Source organism: Musa acuminata, unplaced genomic scaffold (assembly GCF_036884655.1).
Source record: "Musa acuminata AAA Group cultivar baxijiao unplaced genomic scaffold, Cavendish_Baxijiao_AAA HiC_scaffold_1139, whole genome shotgun sequence".
NCBI classification, from domain to species: Eukaryota; Viridiplantae; Streptophyta; class Magnoliopsida; order Zingiberales; family Musaceae; genus Musa; species Musa acuminata.
Genome location: NW_027021351.1, coordinates 2,624,021 through 2,647,172, shown reverse-complemented (window position 1 = coordinate 2,647,172; position 23,152 = coordinate 2,624,021). Strand labels below are relative to the sequence as shown.

Sequence of the window (23,152 nt, the reverse complement as noted above, 5' to 3'; positions counted from 1 at the left end):
TTGACATCTATGAAAGTTAAATAATTAATCTTATTTTTTCTCATAAAAATAAAAGAAATTCGTTAATTAAAAAATTTAAAATCAATAGATGCTTTAATATAAGGTCTAAAAGCATATTTTAGATGATTTAGAAAATAATATGTTGTTCCTACTTAAATAAATAAATAAGTAGATAAATAAATAAGTAAATAAATAAACTACGTGGCATTTTGTGAAAGAAACTTCCATGTGAAGATTATAAATAAACATCAGCAACGACCGACATCGAAGCAGCCGAAGGAGAGGAAGAAACGTGGATCGAACCTCCTCATGGGAGTGCAAGGGCTATGGGAGCTTCTCGCCCCCGTCGGCCGCCGCGTCTCCGTCGAAACCCTTGCCGGCAAAAAGCTCGCCATCGGTACCCTAGTTCTCCACGATTTCCCCTCCCTGCATAACTACCGCCTTCCTCATTGGAATTCCCCTTTTGCTCGTCTGTCTCCTCTTCTCAGACGCGAGCATATGGATGGTCCAATTCATGAAGGCGATGCGGGACGACAAGGGGGAGATGGTGCGCAACGCCCACCTCCTCGGCTTCTTCCGCCGCATCTGCAAGCTCCTCTTCCTTCGCACCAAACCCGTCTTCGTCTTCGACGGCGCCACCCCCGCCCTCAAGCGCCGCACGATCGCCGCCCGCCGCCGCCACCGCGATAGCGCCCGTGCCAAGATCCGCAAGACCGCCGAGAAGCTCCTCCTCAACCACGTTTGTCTCTATCTCCCTTTCTTTCTCCCTCCTCTTTTCAGTTGTCTGATTGTATGCATCGACTTATATAGCTCAAGGCGAAGAGGCTTGAGGAATTGGCAGCCGAGATCAAGAAGCAGAAGGAAGGATCGAAGGAGAAGCAGATTTCGGACGAGGACACAAAGGGGAAAAAGGTGTTGGATTCGAATGACGAAATTGGGGCTGAAGGAAGCAGCGTTCTACTTCGTGGTGATATGGAATCTGGGGTTTCTTCCCAGCAAAACCTAGATGAGCTGTGAGCAACGTCATGTCCATAGTTTTCGCTCTTTTCCTTTCTCCGTCACGACCCAAAACAATCCTTTTGCTATGTTACTAATGTCTGATACATTGTTCTCTCTCATCAAGATTGGCCGCATCCCTTGCTGCGGAGGAAGAGATGGAGATCAATAAGAATGTGCTTACATCTGAGGGTGGTCTGGATGAAGCGGAGGACGACAATGATGAGAATGAAGAACTGATTTTTGTGAGTTCTTTTAGAAGTCTGGTCATATTTTTTCTCTATACTTTTTGTAGATGAAGCAAACGTAGCTAGTTTCTTTTTGTATCAAATTGCATTCTCTGGTGGCAATGTAAATTCTAGAATTTGCCCAGATAGAAACTGATTTAAAATGAACGAATGACCATTACATCCCACATGAACGCATTCATTATTACATGAACATGAATGTGTAAATAATCACTGACTCATGCAATGCTCGAATGTTGATCTAACTTATGAGCAAGGTTTGAAATTTCGTACCGTACCGGAGTTTCGACGATCTCTCGGTATGGTACGGAACGGTATACCGCTCGGTATACCGAGCGATATATGTATATATATATATTATATTTATTTTTTTTATTTTTTTATTGGCCGACGTCGCATCGCCTCGGCGACGTCGCCTTTTCCTTCCCCACACGGGGCGACGTCGCCGAGGCGACGTTTATTTAAATTATATATATATATATATATAGCGACGTCGCCTCGATTTTATTTAAATTATTAATATATATTAATATATATATATATTAATATATATTATTTTATTATTATTATTCGTTCCGCCCGGTAACGGGCGGTCCGCGTACCGATATATCATCGGACCGGTACGTACCGCTCATACCGGGCGGTACGGGTCGGTATGGCAATCCTTGCTTATGAGTATTATCATCTATCTTCTTACTTTCTTACATGTTTATTAGTTAAATGACACTAATATGAGACATGTGTTGCAACACTTATTTATTTTGGCTGGTAGTGCTATATTGCTACTAAGATGACTAATGATTCTGTGAATCAAGATTATTTAGTAGGTTCAAAATGCTATCGAAAAGGCTAACATGGTTTCTGTTTGAGTAAAACTATCCTTGAGGTTCAGCTTTATCACCGAATAGGATTTTATTTATATATGCAATTTGGTAATTATATATATATATATATATATATATATATATATATATATATATATATATATATATATATATATATATATATATATATATATCAAAATCCATTAGTTATTTAACATATTTAAGTTATTAATAAATATAATACATCTCCAGGTCAACAAAAATGATCAGTACACCTGCTTAAAGTTTCTGTGTTATGCTATTTAGTAAACTAGAGTGCTTTTGTCTCCTTTAGAAAAATCATTTCTTGTTTCATGAGACACTTTTGAAGATAACTAATTATTTTAAGTCATGAATGTTAAATATTTTAAGGGAATATTTAGTTAATAATAGTTATATTGATATTAGAAGCATAATGAGGAGGATGCATGAAATTTTGTAAAGATTACTAAAATGAAAAGTTATGGTACCTGCAACATGTTTATTTAACCGGAGGGGGAGGTTTAAATGGATACTGATTATTAGTTATGCAGCTCTTTTTTAACTTCTACATACTACTGAGGTTAGAAGGCAAAATTTTTGAATATATATACTAGCGGCCATGATTATTGTGATACTGTTGCTTATGGAATGTATACAACAGGAACACTAATGTGGTAACTGGTAAGTTGGGGATATTAGTAGTTGAGATCAGTTTGAGGGGGAATTACAGATGTTCTACTTGTGGTTTGTTAAGATTTTACCTTGCCCACCCATGTCTTTGAAATTGACAAATGACCTGCTCGTACATCACTCAGTTAGCCACATGGCCTTCCCATTCTTCATCTCTTTTTTAAAATTAATATTGTGATTAAAAGTCCTTACTAGTTAATTTGATCTTATGTCGCGGTACTAATGATAATGTAAAAAATAGTTGTATGAATAGATGAATTATATTCATCGATAGTTTGCCATCTTGGTGTTGATAGTGATAATATGAGATGACCTAATTAAGGCACAAATGGATCTTATTATCCAAATAAGCAAGTTTCGTCATACCATGATATACTATTCAATATGGGTGGTACGTACTAGTCCAATAGGGAATTGGTATGGGCAATACATACCCCATGTGTTAATACATCGGTATGGTATGATACGTATTAGTAAGGCGAACCATGCAAATAAGCACCACATATGTGTCACAAATGTTATGGTTTTATTATCATATGTATACTTTACCTTCTTGAAGTTATCGGGCTGCTTATTTGATGATTTTGTCATTTAGGAGAACTTTGCTATACGAGTTACTTTACTAATAAAATTAGTTCATAAACTGTTATATTCTTTGGAGTCCATAATGCTTGAGATTAATTGGTAATTGCAGCCAATGGATAACATCCATATAGATCCAGCAGTTCTAGCCTCCTTGCCTCCATCAATGCAATTGGATCTTCTAGTTCAGGTATATGATATTTGATATAATTATTAGATCTTTTGAGTGAACGAATTTTGTTTAGACCAGTTTTTAGTATTTCCTCCAATTTGAGGATATCCTTTTGTTTATGTAGATGAGGGAGAGCATCATGGCCGAGAACAGGCAGAAATATCAGAAAATTAAAAAGGTACGGAACTCTTAAAAGATTTTTTTTTTAAATGAATCTTTTGTTGCCTAATATTCATGTTTTATGTTACCACTTAGCTTGTGAATTCTATTTTTTGTAAAATTGTTATATTATTAACTATATATTTAACTCTCTTTGATGCAATGAATTTCTTTTAATATGGTTGTTTAGAAAATTAAAATTAGTTGCTCAAAATGCAATATGCCCTTTGATCTCTTTAAGGGTCTTTTCTGAACTTGAGTATCTCATGAGTACTGTTTAAATTACATGTGCCAAGTTTTTATGCACTTGAGTGTGATTCTTTTTTGTCTAATAGTAACTACAATGCTCATGAAATTTGCAACCCTGTTGGTTAGCTTTACAAGAACAATTGGAAAAAGTTACATAAGAATATATTATGAAGGAAAATTGAAGAAAGGAGCATTTTCTGTCCCTTCTTTTCCCTAGAAACCTTTCTGAAACTAGTGTCTATTAGTTATCAGACATCCTGAAAGAGCAATTAGTGGTGGCAGAAGATGGCTGAAGCTCAAATGTTAACCATATTTCCAGTCATAGGCTGAAACCAATGTAGCTTCTTTGAAGCTTAAAATTAAGTTCTGAGAATTTTTCAATTTAACATGTCTCTTCGTCAACCCTTTTTTTGTAAACATACTAAAATATTATGATGTATTATTGTACTCATCCTATTCTTTCGTTTCGGTTCTTGATATATTAAATTCTGTTTGTTTCTAATATGCCTGAGGAGGTGCTTGCAAAAGTATGGTTTTGGTTTATGCTTTTCTTTTTTATAATTTAATTTTGATTCCACTATCAAGGTGCAACAGCTGCCTTTTCATTGTTTAGCAGTTTTTGTAGAAGATCAAAAGTTTAGTCATTACACTCAGAGAAGATTTTGTTTCACACATGTTCTATCATATTTTGATACTTATCGTCCCTTACTGATAAACTATATTTCACACCGTATATATTCCAATGATGTTTATTGTGCCCCTTTCAATAAATTGTATGTTAGCCATCAGGAACTATTTGATCCATTATATGTTTGAATTTGTTAGGATCCTAGTGATAAAAACACTCATATTTTTCATAATCTTAATAGCAACACATAATCCCTATTCAATTTCTTCTTTTTCCTCTTCGTTTCCACCTCTTTACAACACATTTTCTCTGTTTTGTGCCGTATATAATTTTCTATTTTAACAACTCTGATTAATGCGGGGAGGTGTGCTTTTTAATTATCATAATGAATGATGTTTATTGAATTTAAGTCGAGGGTATTTCATGAGGCTTGGGTTAATGTAACTCAGCAATTTTAACAACAGGGATTACATTTGATTAGATAAGGAAAAACATAGGTAGGATGAATTATCATTAAGAGAGTGTATGAATTATAATATTGAGAAAACATAGGATGCAAAATGATTCTCTTGTTATCTATGTTGACTGCAGTCTCTGCACAAATATTTGACAGTGTCATGTCTGTTTAATTTTCATAAATTAATATTTTTGGTGCATAAGTTTTTGCTTTTTCTTTTTGGGTAACCAGATGATTAAGTTTTTGCTATGTGTGCTTAGCAACTTTTTTTATTTTCAGGCCCCTACTAAATTCTCTGAGCTACAAATACAATCATATCTTAAAACTATCGCTTTTAGGCGGGAGATAGATGAAGTGCAGAAATGTGCTGCTGGTAGAGGTATAGCTGGTGTGCAAACGTCAAGGATTGCTTCTGAAGCCAATAGAGAGTTCATATTTTCATCATCATTTACTGGTGATAAACAGTAAGACCTGGTTTTGTGTTGCCTCTCTCAATTCTTTTCATGTTGCAAAATTATGACAAATATGATTTATAGATTTATTAGATGCAGGTTTTTGACAAAGCATGCAAAGTTGTTTATATTTCCCTTAATGGTACATCATTTTAATTCTAGGAGTATTTATTTACGTCTTGATCATGATGCTTAGTGTGCTAACTAGCATTTCATAGGTGGTAAAACAGTTCATTCTCTATTTGAGGTCACTTTTCTACTATTGGTGCTCTTTGTTAGGGTTCTTGCATCAAGAGGAGTTGCGAACAGTGGAAATGGGGATCATTATTCATTGGCAAAGCAAAGCACTTCAGATTCAGCAAAATGCAGCTTGCTTATTAATCAGCCTAAATTGGTTAAAGAGGTTTCTGGTAGTAAGCATGTAAAGGATTTTGGACCTGATGTTGAGACATATTGTGATGAGAATGGTCGTGTTCGAGTTAGCAGAGTTAAAGGATTAGGAATTTGCATGACTCGAGATTTACAGAGGAATTTGGATCTGATGGAAAAGTATGAGCAGGAGAAAAGAAGGGGAGATAACTCCTCAGATCAGGTGGCTTCCCACACCAAAAAAGTTGTTGATGTCTCCGAAGGTCTTTCTGGAAATAATCATTCCCCAAGTGTTACAAGTAATGAAGGAAAAGGTGAAACATTTAGTGAGAAAAGTAGTTCACTCCCACTTGACAGAAGAGGTTACATGGATGAACTTACTATTCATGGTAGTGAAAATGCAATCGAGATTTCCTTCTCGGAGGATGACAGCGGGATGAAAGCTACAGATGTTGATAATATATTCATGCAATTGGTTTCTGGAGGCCAAACAGCCAATTTACCATTGGAATGTGTTCATTCAGATAAGAGCACAAATGATTCTGAATCTGATTGCAGTTGGGAGGAAGGTCTAGTTAAGGAAATTTCTGAAATTCCAAATGGTTTTGCTGATATAACTGCAAGTCCAAAAAGTGACTTGAAGAAAAACCAATCGTCTTTAGCTGAGAGCAGCTATGAAGTAGCTGATGTGGATTGGGAGGAAGGGGTGTGTCAGAATCCTGATACAAGTTCTCAATTTCTAGATAAACCTGTAAAAGATGTTTCAAGAGGAACGCTTGAGGAAGAAGCTGATATACAAGAAGCAATAAGGAGAAGCCTCGAAGATTTTAAGGAACAAAACTCTTCAACCAATTCTTCAGCAGTTACAGAATTAGTGAGATCAGTGAAAGATCAAATCTCTGATGGGGTTATTTTGCACAAACTGGTGACAAATACTTGTGTTCATTTAGATAATGATGCTGAGGAAAGTCCATCATGTAATGATGGACAGCTGGATAATCGCTGCAAAGAGGATGATTTGCAGAACCCTGATTCTTCAAAGAATAATCTTGATTCAAATAATTTATCTGGTTTAGATTTCGATGGAGAATCATCTTTGATAAGTAGTAGAGAAGATGAACAGATTGTAATGACCTCACAAAGAGGCAACATTCCACCTGGCAAACCTTCTGATGATCACCCAAGTTGGTTGGAACAATCTCTTGATGCTAGTTATGAAGTCCAAATTAAATCTTGTTCAAGAATGTCCACGGAGGAATTGTGTGAGATCAGGCCTGATACTAGCACTAATATTACAGATGATGGATCTAAAGTTGTTGGTTCCTCGAATCATGACAGTCGCCATATATCCAGATCAAGTGTATCTCCTGAAAGAGGATATAATAATTCGTTGTCAGGAAATAGCTCCTTGATGGAAGAAATTATAGACACTGGTATGAAATCACAGCAGAATATTGCTGAGAAAGATAACGTTATATCTGATCATATTGGATACAGTTCACAGATCTTAAACAATCAAATGGAAGTATCAGAAGCTAGTTTGGACAAAGAAATCTCTCTCCTTAGACAAGAACGAGTGAACCTTGGAAATGAGCAGAGGATGCTTGAGCGAGATGCTGAATCTGTGAACAATGAGATGTTTGCTGAGTGTCAGGTGCTCTTCAGGCCTTTCTGGTATTTTAGGAGAAAAAGTTTAAGAATCTAACCTATATAGTTTCTGTATTCTCTGCGAGTTTATGTAATTTTATGCTTAAAATATCATCCTTAGAATATTATACTTGTTTACCCGCATAACTGATAACATTTACTAAAATTAGAGATTAAAGGACCCTTCAATTATCGTGTTCTTCACGTTTCTATTAGGAGCTTCTTCCCTCACCTTGATAGTTTCATAGGCATAAAGCTACAGTTTTGGTACATCAATACTATACACTTGGCAAAAGGTGTATTTTAATTGTTATCTGCTCAATCCTGAACTATGATGCAAGCAATGTTAACGCACACATGCAGCTCCTCATTATTGTTCTGAAAAATTGCAGGAACTGCTTCAAATGTTTGGTTTGCCTTATATTATTGCACCTACAGAAGCAGAAGCTCAGTGTGCTTATATGGAAATGACAAACCTTGTTGATGGTGTTGTAACTGATGATTCCGATGTCTTCTTGTTTGGAGCTCGAAGTGTCTACAAGAACATATTCGATGACCGGAAATATGTTGAGACATACTTCGTGAAGGTGTCTGTTCCTTTAACTTATCAATCAATAGCTTGTAGTTTACATATTTGAAGTAAATTTATACCTCTAAATTCTAATTATCTCAAAAGCTTTGGTTCCACTTCGTCTATACAACATATTCAGCAGAATTTTGAGGGCTAATATGCTGGGCACAGACTGGAGCAGAAAGTTCCATGTTGTACTGTATTGTACCCAGCCTGTGCCAACATGCTTCAGCAACACATCGTCATAGAAGTACCTTTGCATTTTAGTCCTCTATTGGCAGGGAACATACACTTGAATTCTTAGCTAATTAATTATTCATGGTGTTTGCCTTTGTCATTAGCAAGTTATGCTGCTTTTGGTAGATTGTAGCAGGGTCTGCCGTACCGAACCGTACCGCCCGGTACGGGCGGTATGTACCGGTCCGACAGATTGTCGGTACGCGGACCGTCTGTTACCGGTCCGAGTGCACTGTAGCAGTGCTACAGTACTCGGCACACCTGGGTGTACCGCTCGGTATACCGTACCATACCGGTACCGAGCCCAGGTCGAAATATCGGTACGGTACAGTATTGCGAACCTTGGATTGTAGAGCCAGTTCTATTTGATGTTTGGTGCATAAAACACATTCTTGTATAGTTGTAGTTATGCTCAAATAGAAGAATGCTTGATTACATCCCATAGGTTTGTGATTTTACAAATCCTTCTTTCTCTTATCTCAGGATATTGAGTGCGAGCTTGGCTTGGATCGAGACAAACTAATCCGAATGGCATTGCTTCTTGGAAGTGATTACACTGAAGGGGTTAGGTAAGTTGCAATGATTCCTTCCGTAGGCTTGCACATGCATTTGATATATTAATATAATAACATATTAAATATTTAGTGAATATTGCAATGAATGTTCTCTATGTCTATGATACTTAAGCATTATTTAAGGCTATATAATTTTTACCATAAAGGAAAGGTCAACAAATTCTAATGACAACTGAAGAAATTTTGTTAATTCTACTCTAGCTATGATGAAGGGTTTTCCTAAGTTCGTACTTTGTGAATGAATGAGTGGATTTATACGCTATGATGTAATTTTTTTGAATATTTACTTTGTGGAAGATGGCTATTCTCGTTAATAAAGTAAATGAACTAAAACTTACCTATATCAAATAAATTAAACTATTAAATATAGTATGTGGATATTTACATTTCTTAAGCAGTTTAGGTTGGCTACCCACTATGAACCTTTATAACTCCAAAATGTCCCTATATATTCTTATTATTATATGTAACCTAAAAATATTTCAATGCTTAATAGTTGTTTTAACAATTGAACCTAATTTCCTTTTTTATGTGATTATTATATTTGAAAGCTCTATGACCAATATGTGGACGTTTCTTTACTTTTGCTTTGTATTTCTAGGTAAAGGGAGTGAATTGGTCAAGTTTGTAAATTAAAACAGGCTTCAGAGAATTGTTATTGATTTTTGAGGCTGAATGTATGAATCAAGTGATTACGTCTCTTCATGCAATTGTTTTTAAGCATTTCTCATTTCTTCCTAAAAATTGATCATTTGAGCACCACTTATTTATCATTTAATTATGCATGGATGAAATGCTTTGGAATTTTCACTTTTAGTCCATTTTTTAGGCTCGTAAGTCATAATTTGACATTTATATATCTTTCGATCTTACAATATCAAACAGGCTCCTAATAACCTATTGTGTTTGCTTGACTAAAGGTTAATTATATATGGTGAGTTTGAATTCTGGTACAATGGTTTTGGGGATGATCCGGTATCAGAGGTTCAAAACCACCAATTACTTAGTAAAAACTTAAATGCTTTCTGCAAATCCACATATTTCTGGATTACATGGACACAAAAGTATTGCCTTCTATGAATCTTATTCCAAAAAAGTGATGGTACCTTTGAACCGGGTTTGATACATCATATAAAACAACTTGAAGGAATCAACAGAGTAAAATGAGATTGCCAAACTGTGCTTATGGAGAATAAGTAAATGTTATGATTAACTTTCTGCAACCTAACCAGTACAACAATTTTGATGAACCATCAAGTGCATGAGTTCATTAAGCATAGACATGCAAAACATGCCTTTACATCATGCTTGACACAGGCTTGATTTGTATGAGGGGGAGGATAGGGTAAAGAGATATTCACAAGCTTCAGTACTTTCACTTGAAGAATGCCATTTGTATGGAAGTAGGACACCCATCCAGTCATGTTTTTAAATTTACTTAGTGTGATTAGGTTCAATAGGTTCTGATTTTATACCAAAACTTTGATTGGTTTTTTAATCAGATACAGATGGGTAGGGTGCTATATGTACTTACTATTCAAAATTAAAGTTACAGAAAAATGGTGATCGTTGAATGGTTCTGGCAATGGTTCATGTTGTATTGTGCTGGCTGGCACAATTAGCTTAATGCTTGAACAGGAAAGCAAAAAAAGAAAAAAGAAAAGAAGAATAAACATCCATCAGGGGTTTGCTTTTGATGCAGGTTAAACCTTAAGCCATTGAGAGGAAGTGTGAGAGGTAGGCATCACTTGCAATCTCTTGACTCGGAAGTTACCTTGTGGCAAAGTGCAAAACACAAAAAAAAAAGCCATTAGGCAAAATGTGACTATAGAGCACAAGCACAAGCATGCGTAGGTAATTCTGAATTGGGATAATTTAAAATGTGGTATCTATAGTTGGTTTGGTTTGCTTTTGTTCGGGATAAACTTGCATTATATAGTGGAAGGGCAACTTCAAACATTCTTTGGGAAAACCTTATCCCATTTGTTGTTGCATATATACATCTAATGTTGGCAAGGGAAATGTTGCCTATATTGTCGAAACCATTTAACACTCAAAATATTTTCTCAGTATGTTAGTTGGGAAAGAAAATTGATGGCTACATGATCTTATTACTGGTTTTCAGTTCTTTTCCTAGAAGAATCTTGAAGGGACACAATACCTGAAGAAAATAAAGGAACATCTGGAAGGACCTTTGATCTACAGAATCAGTTTCAGAGAAATTAACAAAATGATTAGTGAACAAGTAAAAGAACAAGTCAGCTGCTTATTTTTTTCTTATATTGTCTGAATTGTACAACGAGTTTGAAGTTATATTATGGAATGGTTGTGGAATTATGGGATCAGAGGTTGTAAATGATTTTGTCGTCAGTTAAAAGAACTTTCTATTGGCAATATACTCATCTGCTTTCTTGCATCCATCCTCTTTTTAATCAATTGTCCTATGCTATTCTGAAGTCCTAGACTATTAGGTTGGACCTTTATAACTGTACCATTAAACAAGGAAGGTTACATCAAATACAATTGTTTCAAAGTAGCTAGTTCCCTTAATTCTTCTTTACTTTATTTTACGATGATAACCTAACAACATGGAGTCAATTAAGGAATTTTATATGTTCCTTTGGTGCACAAGCAATTATGATTCTTAGGGCAACGTTGGATGAACTAATTGTTCATGTGAAAGACACATGGACAACTGGTAGTTCTCGTTAAGCACATGTAATGCATGTTGATTATAGGTGAATCATAATGATGAGACTTAGTGTTGCTTGTCGAATTTAGTTGGCTTTGATTATAAGCAAGATTCGTTGTACCACAGTGTACAACTCGATATAGGCGGTATGTACCAGTCCGATAGGGGACTGGTTTAGGTGGTACATCAGTACGTCCTCATGTACCAGTTGTTGGTACGTTCGGTATGGTTCGATATAACTTGGTATGTATGGTACTGATAGTTGGTCGGTACACCGGTATGGATTGGTAAGGCAAACCATGATTATAAGATCAGAGTTTTTAGGTGTTTTATCAAGTGTATCCCGAAACTGACTTTTATACCAGAAATTTCTGTAAGACAAACATAAGATGTATTGTATATGATCTGAAACAATGGGCAAACTTTATAAGATGTCATGATTTGAAACTTTGTTCTTCTATACTACGTTCTATTTATTAATTTTGTCTTTCAAATTAAAGAGTATCTGGGGTATACCTGGGTTCTAATCTCGAATGAAAATTGCTTCATGGCATATAATACATCGCCAAGAGCAGATTATAAAGTATCCAAACTTGGGAGGTGCAAAAATGTAAAAATAGGACTGATGAACACTGAAAAGGAAACTGTGCTAATTTATTTTCAGCTCTTTAGTTTTTGAACTGTTGTCAACACTTAGTAGGACCTAGTGGACATAAATAAATTCTTAAAGCTAATCTTACATATGCGCTTCAGGTTTACCCTTAAATAATCTCTTGTTGCATCAAAGATAGGGAAAAGCAAATTAGTTTCTAGAACTAAATCTTACTTAACATATCTGCTTTATTGAGGTGGTGTGCGCTTTCCTTTTCTAATAGTTGAGATGAGAATCCACTTAGAAGATTGTTTGCTATATTATCTATCTGACACAATTCAATTGATTTGTGAATCTGTCCCTTGAGTTCTAACCCATCTTGTGAATATGCCCAGATGAATTGTGAATAGAATGATGTGTGTGGTTTGATAAGTATGAATTGTTGGTTATGCATATTTTTAGCTGTAATTGGTAAATATTAATTGTATTCTGCTTTCTGTTGGAATCAATGGAATCAAATTTCTTATGGATCTTTGACAGTTCTACGTCTCTGGAGATTATTGGATTATCTTTAGATAGTTTTTGAGGATTAATACGTTGCTTTATCAAGTTAACTGGAAATGTAGAATTGCTGTGTATTTGTAGATCTAAATCATTTAATCTTTCTAGTGCAGTGGGATTGGAATTGTTAATGCAATTGAAGTTATACATGCATTTCCCGAGGAAGATGGCCTCCAGAAATTTAGACAATGGGTTGAGTCCCCAGATCCAGCTATATTAGGAAAACTTGTTACTGGTAGCCATTCAAACAGATCATTGAAAGAAAACAATAATGGTGCTGATGCAATAAAAAGAAGTTCTCAGGGAGATGCATCTGAAGAGTCTGTTTCAAGGGGTCATGATGATGAAAAACCTACTGGCAATGAGGCAATTAAAGACATCTTCATTGATAAGCATGTGAGCTTCAATCCTCCTATGGTTGCCCTGATATTTTTATCAGTTATATTTTATCTCTGAAGTAAATGTTCAGTTTTAGGTTCTTAAATATCTTACATTGAAATGCAGAGAAATGTGAGCAAGAATTGGCATATCTCTCCATCTTTTCCTAGTGAAATGGTCATTAGTGCATACACTTCACCACAAGTTGATGAATCAACAGAGCCTTTCATGTGGGGAAAGCCAGATTTGCCTTTACTTCGCAAGTGAGTTACTGCAAAATTTGATTATAATGATCAAATTATTGTAACAATTTATTCATAATTACCAACATTGATCCTAAATTTAGCTTGTTTTAAGAAGTAGGAAGACAAACACTGGTAGATATCTGTAACCGGGTATAGCCCAAAATTTAGTTTCTTTTTTCTGACATCTTGTGGAGTTAGTTAGACATTGAAATTCAGCTTTGCCATAAAGATAAAGATAAAAAAAAAATCTAATTGGCATGCTAGAGTTTCTCATTGATTCACTTGCCACGGGGGTATAAGTTGTACTTTCTACTTTCTTAAGTATTGTGCTTGACATTGGCACCTAAAGATAAAGATTCAGAAAGGTAAATTCCTTGCACTGTAAAATTGATTCCACACATACTGTGACAAGGAATTTAATTTTGGATGTACCAATTGGTTTGAATTGGTGTTTACCAGCCTGATCAAGGAGTGGTACAGGACCATATAGATTGGTACCAATTGGTATTTATTGTTTGATTTTTTTTTTTCTGCCAATACAGGATGACACAAGTCAGTTTCTTGCCTAGTTTGTTGATACCATACTGGTCTTACTAGTTACTGTAGCCAATAACCTAGTTTACAGATACCATACTGGTCCTACTAGTTACTGAAGCCAATAAGGTACCATGACTTCAATTCATGTAATGTGAAGTTGTAGGTTTGGAAATGTTATTTTTATGTAGTAGGAGCGTTAAACGATTTGTTTTAAGAATCTTTTCAATATAGTTGTGTCTACAATGTAACCTTGTGTATTTTTATATTGAATTCTGATAAGATGGTGCCTTAGTTCGTAAGATTGCTAGCAATTGCTCTAGAAGCCTGTCTGAATTGCAGTAGAAGTGCAGCAAATAGTATTCAGGAGTAAATCTGGGGCACTTTGACAGAGAGTGGTACTAAAGATAGAGTGGGAAATTGATAAGAGTTTCAATTGATATGTAACTTCAATAACTTTCTCATTGTCATATTCTTAATTGGCTCATTGTTTGAGGCAAATATTAGGAAATTACAATAGCTTCCTAAGGAGGAGAATGTATTCAATAGTTCATTTACATATATTTGTTTGGTTTAGGTATTATTCCTAGGTTAGTGAGCTTGTGACATCAACTATAGATAGCAACCAATAATGTTATCATGTACTTTGTCAGAGTTTGGCCATGTGCAATTCTTGCGCTGGCATTTTACTGCAGCATGCTATATGGTTTACTTGAAAATGCATGGTATAAACCAAGTACTGTGGTTTTGAGTACCAGACCTGTTTTAGTGATCTGGTCAGACTGGTTGATATTGGTGTACAGACACATCGTATATCGGTTCATAATGGTGTTTTAAAGATGAAGAAGGAGAAGAGGATGGAAGACAAAGAGAAGGTGGAGGAAGAAAAATGAGAAGGAAGAGAAATGAAGAAGAGAAGACGGAGGAAGGGTAGGAAGGAGTAAGAGGAGGGAAGAAGGGGAGGTTGTGGAAGAAGAGGAAGGAAGAAGGGTAGAATGTGGAGGAAGAGGAGGAAGAAGAAGGTAGGAGAGGAAGCGGTGGAGGAGGAGAAGAGGAGGGAGTTCACCTGGGAGATAAATGACGACGAATGGCAGCGGCACGGTGGCAGTTGTCACAAGAGTAGGGCAGCAACGAGAAGAGGGATTCTGTTCATGAGCCGTAATCGCTGTTTGAAGGGTTTTTTTTATGAGTTGGATCGGACAGCCTGAAATGGGGGTGGACTGCATACAGGTCCATGCATAGACCGGTACATACCATTTCAGGTGGTACAACGGTCCTTGGTACGAACAAATTGTTGTTGCGTCGTCTATGTTAACTACGTTCTTCAAGGACTGGCATGGATTGGCTGGAATTATCTAAGTGAAACATGAGTGCTTGTGCTTAATCCCATATGCACAGTTCGGCTGCAACAACTGGCATGGCAATCCATCTTAATAGGAAACCAGTGTTAGTTTTAGATAGGTGTTTGTCAGAAATAAAAGAAGATGATATAATTATCTTATATAGTATTGCTAATTTCAAATGATGTTGGCAGTGCTAGAGAAAAAAAAGGATTTAAGTTTTAGGTGAAACACAACATTTTGCCTGAAACATGTTCCGTTGAGGAAACAAAAAACTGAACCCCTATTTTGAGTTTCTGCGCCAATGAAAGAACTGGATCAAACTGGTAAATTCATACTTTAAAAGGAGGCAACATTTTTCTTTATGGTTCTGGGGTTGCACACTTGAATGCACTTTGGCTGTGTTGCAAGGGTAGAATCAGCTGCTGCTCTGAATTTATCAGGGGCCGGGGTCATGCAGGGGATAAAGAATGGTTGCTACCTGTATTTACCACACATGATCTTCAAAAGGATGTCAAAGAGGAAGTTTTATCATGGAAAGTAGGATGTGGGCTTAGAAGATTATTATTTTGTTTCTTTGCTTCCAAATGCTTGAGGAGGTGACTGGCAATAGTCTCCATTCTTTTGGTGAGTTACAAATGGTGATGAATGGAAGTGAGTTTTCTGGTGGAAGGTAGTGGATGAGGCAAGAATTTTCTTTGTTGGAATAAGTTTCAGATTGATGTATCACATGAGGATGAGATGCTCCTGGTATACATGGCGTGGTAGAAGAGATGGCGGTATGAGGCAACTTCCTAGAGGCTAATATCTCTTCAGCCTGAATCTTGTTTGAATAAGGCCAACTACATGAAACTTTTGAACTTGGTAGGTGGTCTGGCTTTTTAAAGTACGCACAGACATTGGAAAGGAGAGAGTATCTACAAAAATACTACCCTTCAGTTTTATCATGATAATCTAGGGATTTAGTTTAAAGTAGAAGCGTGGGCTGCCTCCTTTTACAGAAGCAGATGATATACGAGTGTAGACAGACCGAGTTTCTAAAACTGATTCATTGAGATGATTTCACTCTCTCTAAACTATGCAACCCTAATCACTGGGGAGTGTAGCGATCGGGGAATCAGTTGTCAGAGAGGTATAGCTGCACCAAATTGTTTAGATTGTTACTGTACTAAGGAAGCTGTTTTGGTGTTTGAGACTAATGAACAAGAATTTGTATTGGGGAAAAGGCAGAAGAAAGGAGAAAAGGGAAATGAAAACAGATATCCAAGCTGAAAAATCCCATAGCTAAAGGTGGAGGATGAATTTCAATCAAGTCCATGTTGACTTTGCTTTCCAAATATATGCTGTCTTTCTTCTTCTAAAACTTCCAAGTTTTCTATATCATTGATGTTGATATGTTAGAAACGTTGAGAATAGCTAATATCAACAATTATATGTGATTTTAACAACATTGTAAGATAAGTATTAAGGCTACTAGATTATATCCTACTTACACTAAAGCATTTGTTCCTTTTGCCTCAAAAATTTTTTTTTATATTTATCCCACTCACCTTTGTAAATGTCTGTAGGTTGTGTTGGGAAAAGTTTGGATGGACTACCCAGAAAGCTGATGAATTACTTGTACCTGTCTTAAAGGAGTACAACAAACATGAGGTTTATATTCAGTACTTACCTTCATCTTGTGGAACAGTTATAGTTGAATCACCTTTAAATTATTGTTTTGTTCTAGTTTTGGTGTGTATGATTTAATTCAAGTTATAATTTTTCAGCTCGCCTGCCTTAGCTTCTTAGCTGAAAACTTTCTTCTTTCTTTGCCTTTTTGTTTTCAGTTACTTTTCACAATTGTCATTTCTCATAAGCAATGTTGTCGTTGCAAATATTATTTGTTTTTTTTCTACTTGATTATGATAAATTTGCTTAGTTTCATCACATCATCCTCAGATATTTGACAGATAATTTGTATTTACCTTTCTCATTTAGTTGTTTCTGATTTAAGGCATGCCTCCTAATGATTGTTGCCATATGTTCCATTTTATCTACTTAAGAAGTTGGGCTGAACTCAGAAGTTCTTAATCCCACTTTCATTCTATTGTTCTTGATACAGACGCAGCTGCGGTTGGAGGCCTTTTATACATTCAATGAGAGGTTTGCAAAAGTACGTAGTCAACGAATTAAGAAGGCTTTGAAAGGAATTACAGGCACTTTGTCATCTGATTTGACTGATGAACTTGTCAAAGAAGGGCCCAGTTCTAGGAAAAAGCGATGCATAGGACTCTCTACAGGAGAGGAATATAAACCTGAGAACTCTACTGGTGGCAACTCTAAAAGGGGTAAGAAAGTTATGAGACAATCGAGAGGGCAGAAGACTGAGAAAGAATTTATTTATTCAGAGGATCTGGCTGGAGACTCACATGTACTGGAAAAAGATGATATAGATGATACTAGTGTTCTGAGTCTGAATAGGACAGTTAAAGGGAGAAGGGGAAGGGGAAGGGGAAGGGGAAGGGGAAGGGGAAGGGGAAGAGGAGCAAGAGGAAGGGGAAAGGGAAAGGGCAGAGGTAGAAGCAGTCCAATAAAGGCAGACTCTGATTCTACTGATGATGGCGATGATTATAATGCCAATGTTCAATTGGAAAATCACTCCAAGGTGCCTGAAGTTCTGCCAAAGTTGCACAGAGTAAGTTTGCTCGTGTCGTATCCATGATATTGCAATGCTGATGCACTCATCTCTTTAGATTATTGGTTGTGTTTCCTATTTTTTGTTGTTAAATTCCAGAGTTTTTCTGTTTTAAATACATCCTGAAATAAGACTGCCATCACTCAGCTAGTTTGATGGTAGTTTTATCGTTGTTTTTAAACTTGCTTCAATACTCTTAAGCAGGGTTTAACTTGCAGTATGGTTATACCATAACCTCACTACATGAATAAAATAATTTAAAATTGCTTAACATGTCGATGTTGGTGGTACACCATTATATGGGTGTATGATCAAACTGGTACGATATGGTCATTACACCTCAATATTTTTAACCTGGCTCTTTAGTTTATATATATGCATATACATTTATATTAACATAACTTTTGTCATTAGCATCTTTTGACTTTTCTTTTTGTAACATATCTAATTTGTTTCCATGAACTTACAATTATCCAGTCGATGAGGCCGTTGAAGCAAGTACAATATGCAGAAGAAGATTTTGAAGTTGATGAAAGTAATGGAACACTGAACCCGAGCGGTAGCAAGTTGCTAGGAGTTGCGACAGAGCAGGAACCAATTGAGAATGACAATAGGAGTAGAGTTGGAGATTTATCTGATGTTGACAAAGGAGCACATACATTTTCCAAGGATAGCTCTTCCGGAGAGTACCTTTTCTCAGGAGGTGGATTCTGTCTGGATGATAATGATCTACAAGGTGATGCGATCCAGCTGGCTGCCAGTCCAATTCAGGGTTCAGCAGAGATGGATCGTGAAGATAGAGATGGCTGCAAACAACATGCTCTGGAGGATGACACATCTCGAGGCTATCTTTTCAGTGGAGGTGGGTTTTGCATGGACGAAAGTGATGAACAAGTTGATGCAACTCGACCAACTTCAAGTCAAATTGAGAATTCAAGGCCCTCGAGGGTAACCTCTGACATCTCTGACGATCCTCAAAAATTTTCGGGCCATTCTGTGCCTGACGATATGAAGAAAACATCAGAACCTCTTCAAGATAGTTCATTGCTGGTTGAAAATATTACTTCTTTTCAGGATGGTCAAAGCAACCTTGGCTTGAGTGCTATGTCTTCACTAAGACGGAAGCGGAGGAAAACATAACATTCTGCCCAAGAGGATCATCCATAAGAAGTTTCAGGGGTCAGTTGGCGGGTGGGTTTTTGTGTGTTCAGTTAGTGATCAAGTGTTCTCTTTTCAACCTGAGAAAGGTGCAGAGGCGGTGGTAGCTTAAGCCCTCGCTTTCCTGTAATATTTATTTTTGGTCATGTCACTGATATTCCTCTAGCTATTTTGTTTGAATTGTACATAAACTATACTCATCAGGGAAATATGGAACAGAAGTGTCAAATGTATACAATGTAGCAATACGTAGAATATCAAAAATAGGCATGGATCTTCTTTTTCCTTTTTAATATTTCCATGGGGGGAAGGGTATTAATATCTGTGTGAACCAGCTGTAAGAGGAGCAAATCTGACATCTTTGAGATCGGTTCTAGCTGAAAGCATTCTCTTGCGGTTGAAGCTAGTAGGAATGTCACCAGACAATGAACTGCCCCACAGTTAGTTGCATTGGTCTATCATATTTCAATAGGTAATTCTTCGTCTTTACAATTCGTTCTTTGTAGGTTGTTTTCAGCTACATGCTTTGCCTAACATTCTTGAGAAACTTGTGTAACAGGAAGATTCCGCCAGGTTGTCCGCAATGGGTTAATATTATCAATCTTCTAAATGTCCCCGTCTTCTGATCATCATCATGTTTTCCTCTCTACTGTTGTCAACCAAAGGTTGAGCATGCATGTAAGTATGCAATACACATAAATATGTCCTTGTATTATGCAGAAAATCCAATGTCTTATTGCCATTAAGATTGATATCTGATCACATTTTTCCTTGATATATATATATTTTTTGTCTGATTGCACAAGTGTTCCTTGTGATTGTTTGTTACCATGTTATTATGCTCTATGGAATTATTTCCATGCTAATGCAATCAAGCACATCCATGCTTCTCATTTCTATGCAATTTAGGCTGCTATTGTGACCCTTCTTTTAGGCGGGCAATGTTATGAGAAGGCTACTCCTCCCCATTAAAACTATACAATGAGCACAATTTGCAGGAAGAAGCCTTCTCCTGGAAGATAAAAAGGTGCGAGGAGCAGCAAAGAAAAATGGACCAATGAGGCCAACAAGAAGCATGGAAAGGTCAAATTGAATACTTATGTTGTGCCGTACTAAGAACTACATGAAACCTAGACAGGTCAGTTAAATCCATCTGAAACCAGTATGTAAGCTCTTCTGAGTGTACTTCCATCTTCTTATTTCATGAATATTTATTTCTCTTCACTTCTCAGATATGATTTCAAATTTAAATTATTTTTTTAATTCTCAATTTTTATTGAGCTTTAAAGTAATCATATCGATTATACTCTTGATAGATTTGCCCAAAATGTTTTAGAATTTAAATCTAGATCCGATACTGGTTTCGATAAACTATTGGACTATTACCCAACGTTATATCAGGTGGTAAAATAATAAAAATAAAAGATATTATATCATTATTCAGATTGGGATCGGACCCAACTATTGACACTATATAGGTTAATTCAACATCATTATAATCCAAAAACTTACGTAATTGATATTATGATTGTTTTACTTGGTTAATCGTTTACTTTCTTCCCATTAGTTGTCGAAATATATAATAATTAGATTTTATTGTAATATTTAAATTGTCAACGAATACTCTCTCTATATATAAATTGATCTTTTGATGTGTTAGTCATGTGAGATAAATATTTAGCTTGACTTTATCTTCTTTTTTTTTTCTTTTGTTTTCAGATAACTTTCTCTCTCTCTTTGATTGACTACTTAATCGATAAGCTTAATACATTCTCTGTTCTGTTACATTTGTATTGCTTCACAAAATTGGTTCATCAGTTAGTCTCGATTTCCAAATTACTTTCCTATACGGAAAAAGTCTCATTTTGTTTAAATTTTTGCATTCTGTGTTACTATATTCAGACTTAAGGAATAAAAGAATGAACAGCTACTGCCCCATTAAACTTATTCAAAAATTTTAAACTATCAATAGTTGATACTAAAGAATATATATATATATATATATATATATATATATATATATATATATATATATAATTTTAGATAGAGTGATGATTTTTCTCAACTGATGCAATGCAATGCTTGTCTTCAAGTGGATGCAATGCTTGATAGAGTGAAATATAATTACAAAGCATACTTGAATTAGTTGAATATAATAATTATTTATACATGTTAAAAGTGATGATTTTTCTCAACTGATCAAGTGGAAAATATTCTTTTATAAGATACTCTCTGGATGTAGATGCATGTAGATCAATTATTTCTCTAGTATTGGGTAGATTTAAAATAAGAGAATCATTTGACACCGAAAATGATATCTCGATTCGATTTGCTATAAACTTATTGTTTTCATCCCATCATTTTATAATTATCGATAATAATTCCCGGGATAAAACTATAATTAGAATGTCTAATGATGTACGACATATAATATCCAAAGCACTTAACATAATTATGATATGATGTACGACTTATAATTTTTTTTATAATTGTCCAAGTATTGCAATTCTAAAAAGCTAAACTTCATGGATAAGGCTTGGCGCTTCATTTTTGATTTGATTACACTCTTTATAACATAATTATTTTTCATGCTTTGCATTCATCAACCAATACATTTCTAGCTATTACAGGAATTATACATTCCACAGAGGAGGTTGGAAGCTTATTTGAGGCCCTCTTCACAGGTACACACATAACCAGTTGGAAGAGTGTTATTCTCCTGTACAAACTTACCATGATAATTTCTGTAGTTAGTATGAGCTAAAGATCATTTGATATTACTATATGTGCCTCTTTAGCACACTTGAGTTCCTGCAATGATTTGGGTCGATGAGGTTTGGTGATGGTGATGGGAGAAGCCACGGTCGCAGACATGCCCAGCTTCTGCCCATGGAAGTCGTTGCGGTTGTCCACCCAAGTGGATCTCCTTGGCCTCTTCTTTCTTCTTGGTGCAGTGGAGAGTGGAATGAAGACTCCAGTTCCTTTTCTCTCCCTTCCGATGGCCATCTCCTCGTAGCCATATGATGATGGCAGCATCATGGTTCGAGGCATGCAGGGAAGCCCCTGTGGAGAGCATGATACGAACCAGTGTCAAACATGGAGGCCAGAATATATATGAAGGTCTGATTCATGGCAAGACATCAGGAAACAGCAGACATCTTATCCCTCCCCTATGGCGGCCATTTGAGGAAACAGTTCACAAAGACTGGTGAGGAAAACCTGAACCGGAAGGGGTGGACACTGCACTGGGAATTCTTCCTCATCATCCATAATTAGCATGGCAATCTGCTTGCTTAGATCTGCAAAGAAGACATCGTCTTCAACCTCCACGGCCATCTGATACTGGTACCCGAAGACACCGAAACAGGGAGGAAGAGGAGGGAAACTAAGAGGAGTCCAAATCCACTCCTCAACTCATTCTTCTTCTCTTCGCTTGCTTCGGTTGCAGTCGAGCTTTAATAGGCAAAGGAGGCGGTATTCGGATTGGAGGTACGTGCGGGCCCCAATGGCAGTTGACCAATCCCCTCCTCTTGTGGCCCACCAAAAGCCACAAGTGGGTGAGGAAGAGAACTACATGGGAATATCTTGATAGGGTGGCAAATGGACGAGGAGAGGGGCTTCCGGCAACAAATGTAGCCATCAAAGATTCAATTCCATGATAAAGATGTGATCGAAGCATATCCACCGGAAGAGTTGGTTTGAAATTTCTCTATTTGGTCATAACAATTTTGGATCAAGTGAGATATTATATTTTGATTAGGATTTGGCTATTTGTAGATTTATAGCTTTGGTTATATATTATATTTTGATGAGAATGAAAGGTTCAAGTGAGATATTTATTGAGATTTGAGTTTATTTATAAGACTCCGAATGGTTTTATGCATTAATTTAAATTTAAATATTTTGAATAGTAACTTAGATTCATCAAATTAATAAGTCACTAAGATCGTATGATGGCCGCTTCAATCCAATATTAAAAGTAAAAAAGATGTAAGTTCATTAAATTATCTTACCGAGCCTATTATCTCCCCGAAGAGTAGATACTGTGAGAGTTATAAATAGGATTCAATTATTTGTGAATAGGATTAGTGGTTGTTT

General features: G+C 36.2%; 1 protein-coding gene and 1 long non-coding RNA gene across 3 annotated transcripts; both read left to right on the top strand.

Annotated features, from left to right (window-relative positions):
* The first annotated feature begins 245 nt into the window (after positions 1-245).
* On the top strand, positions 246-19,347 carry LOC135671386 (DNA repair protein UVH3-like). Of its 2 annotated transcripts, XM_065179477.1 has the most exons (16): positions 246-397; positions 489-739; positions 811-1,013; positions 1,124-1,241; positions 3,474-3,551; positions 3,658-3,711; positions 5,306-5,490; positions 5,758-7,501; positions 7,887-8,081; positions 8,786-8,871; positions 12,836-13,118; positions 13,227-13,363; positions 16,788-16,872; positions 17,324-17,896; positions 18,374-18,844; positions 18,971-19,347. In XM_065179477.1, exons 1-16 carry the CDS (start codon positions 310-312, stop codon positions 19,034-19,036), a joined length of 4,617 nt encoding a protein of 1,538 aa, XP_065035549.1. In that variant the 5' UTR covers positions 246-309; the 3' UTR covers positions 19,037-19,347. The 2 variants fall into 2 exon arrangements, with proteins under 2 accessions (XP_065035549.1, XP_065035548.1); XM_065179476.1 differs by having other exon boundaries at positions 18,374-19,347.
* An 851-nt stretch (positions 19,348-20,198) lies between these two features.
* Positions 20,199-22,897, top strand: LOC135671389 (uncharacterized). Its single transcript, XR_010512743.1, has 2 exons — positions 20,199-21,738; positions 21,853-22,897. It is a non-coding gene; the product is annotated as an uncharacterized LOC135671389 (long non-coding RNA).
* Positions 22,898-23,152: the final 255 nt, after the last annotated feature.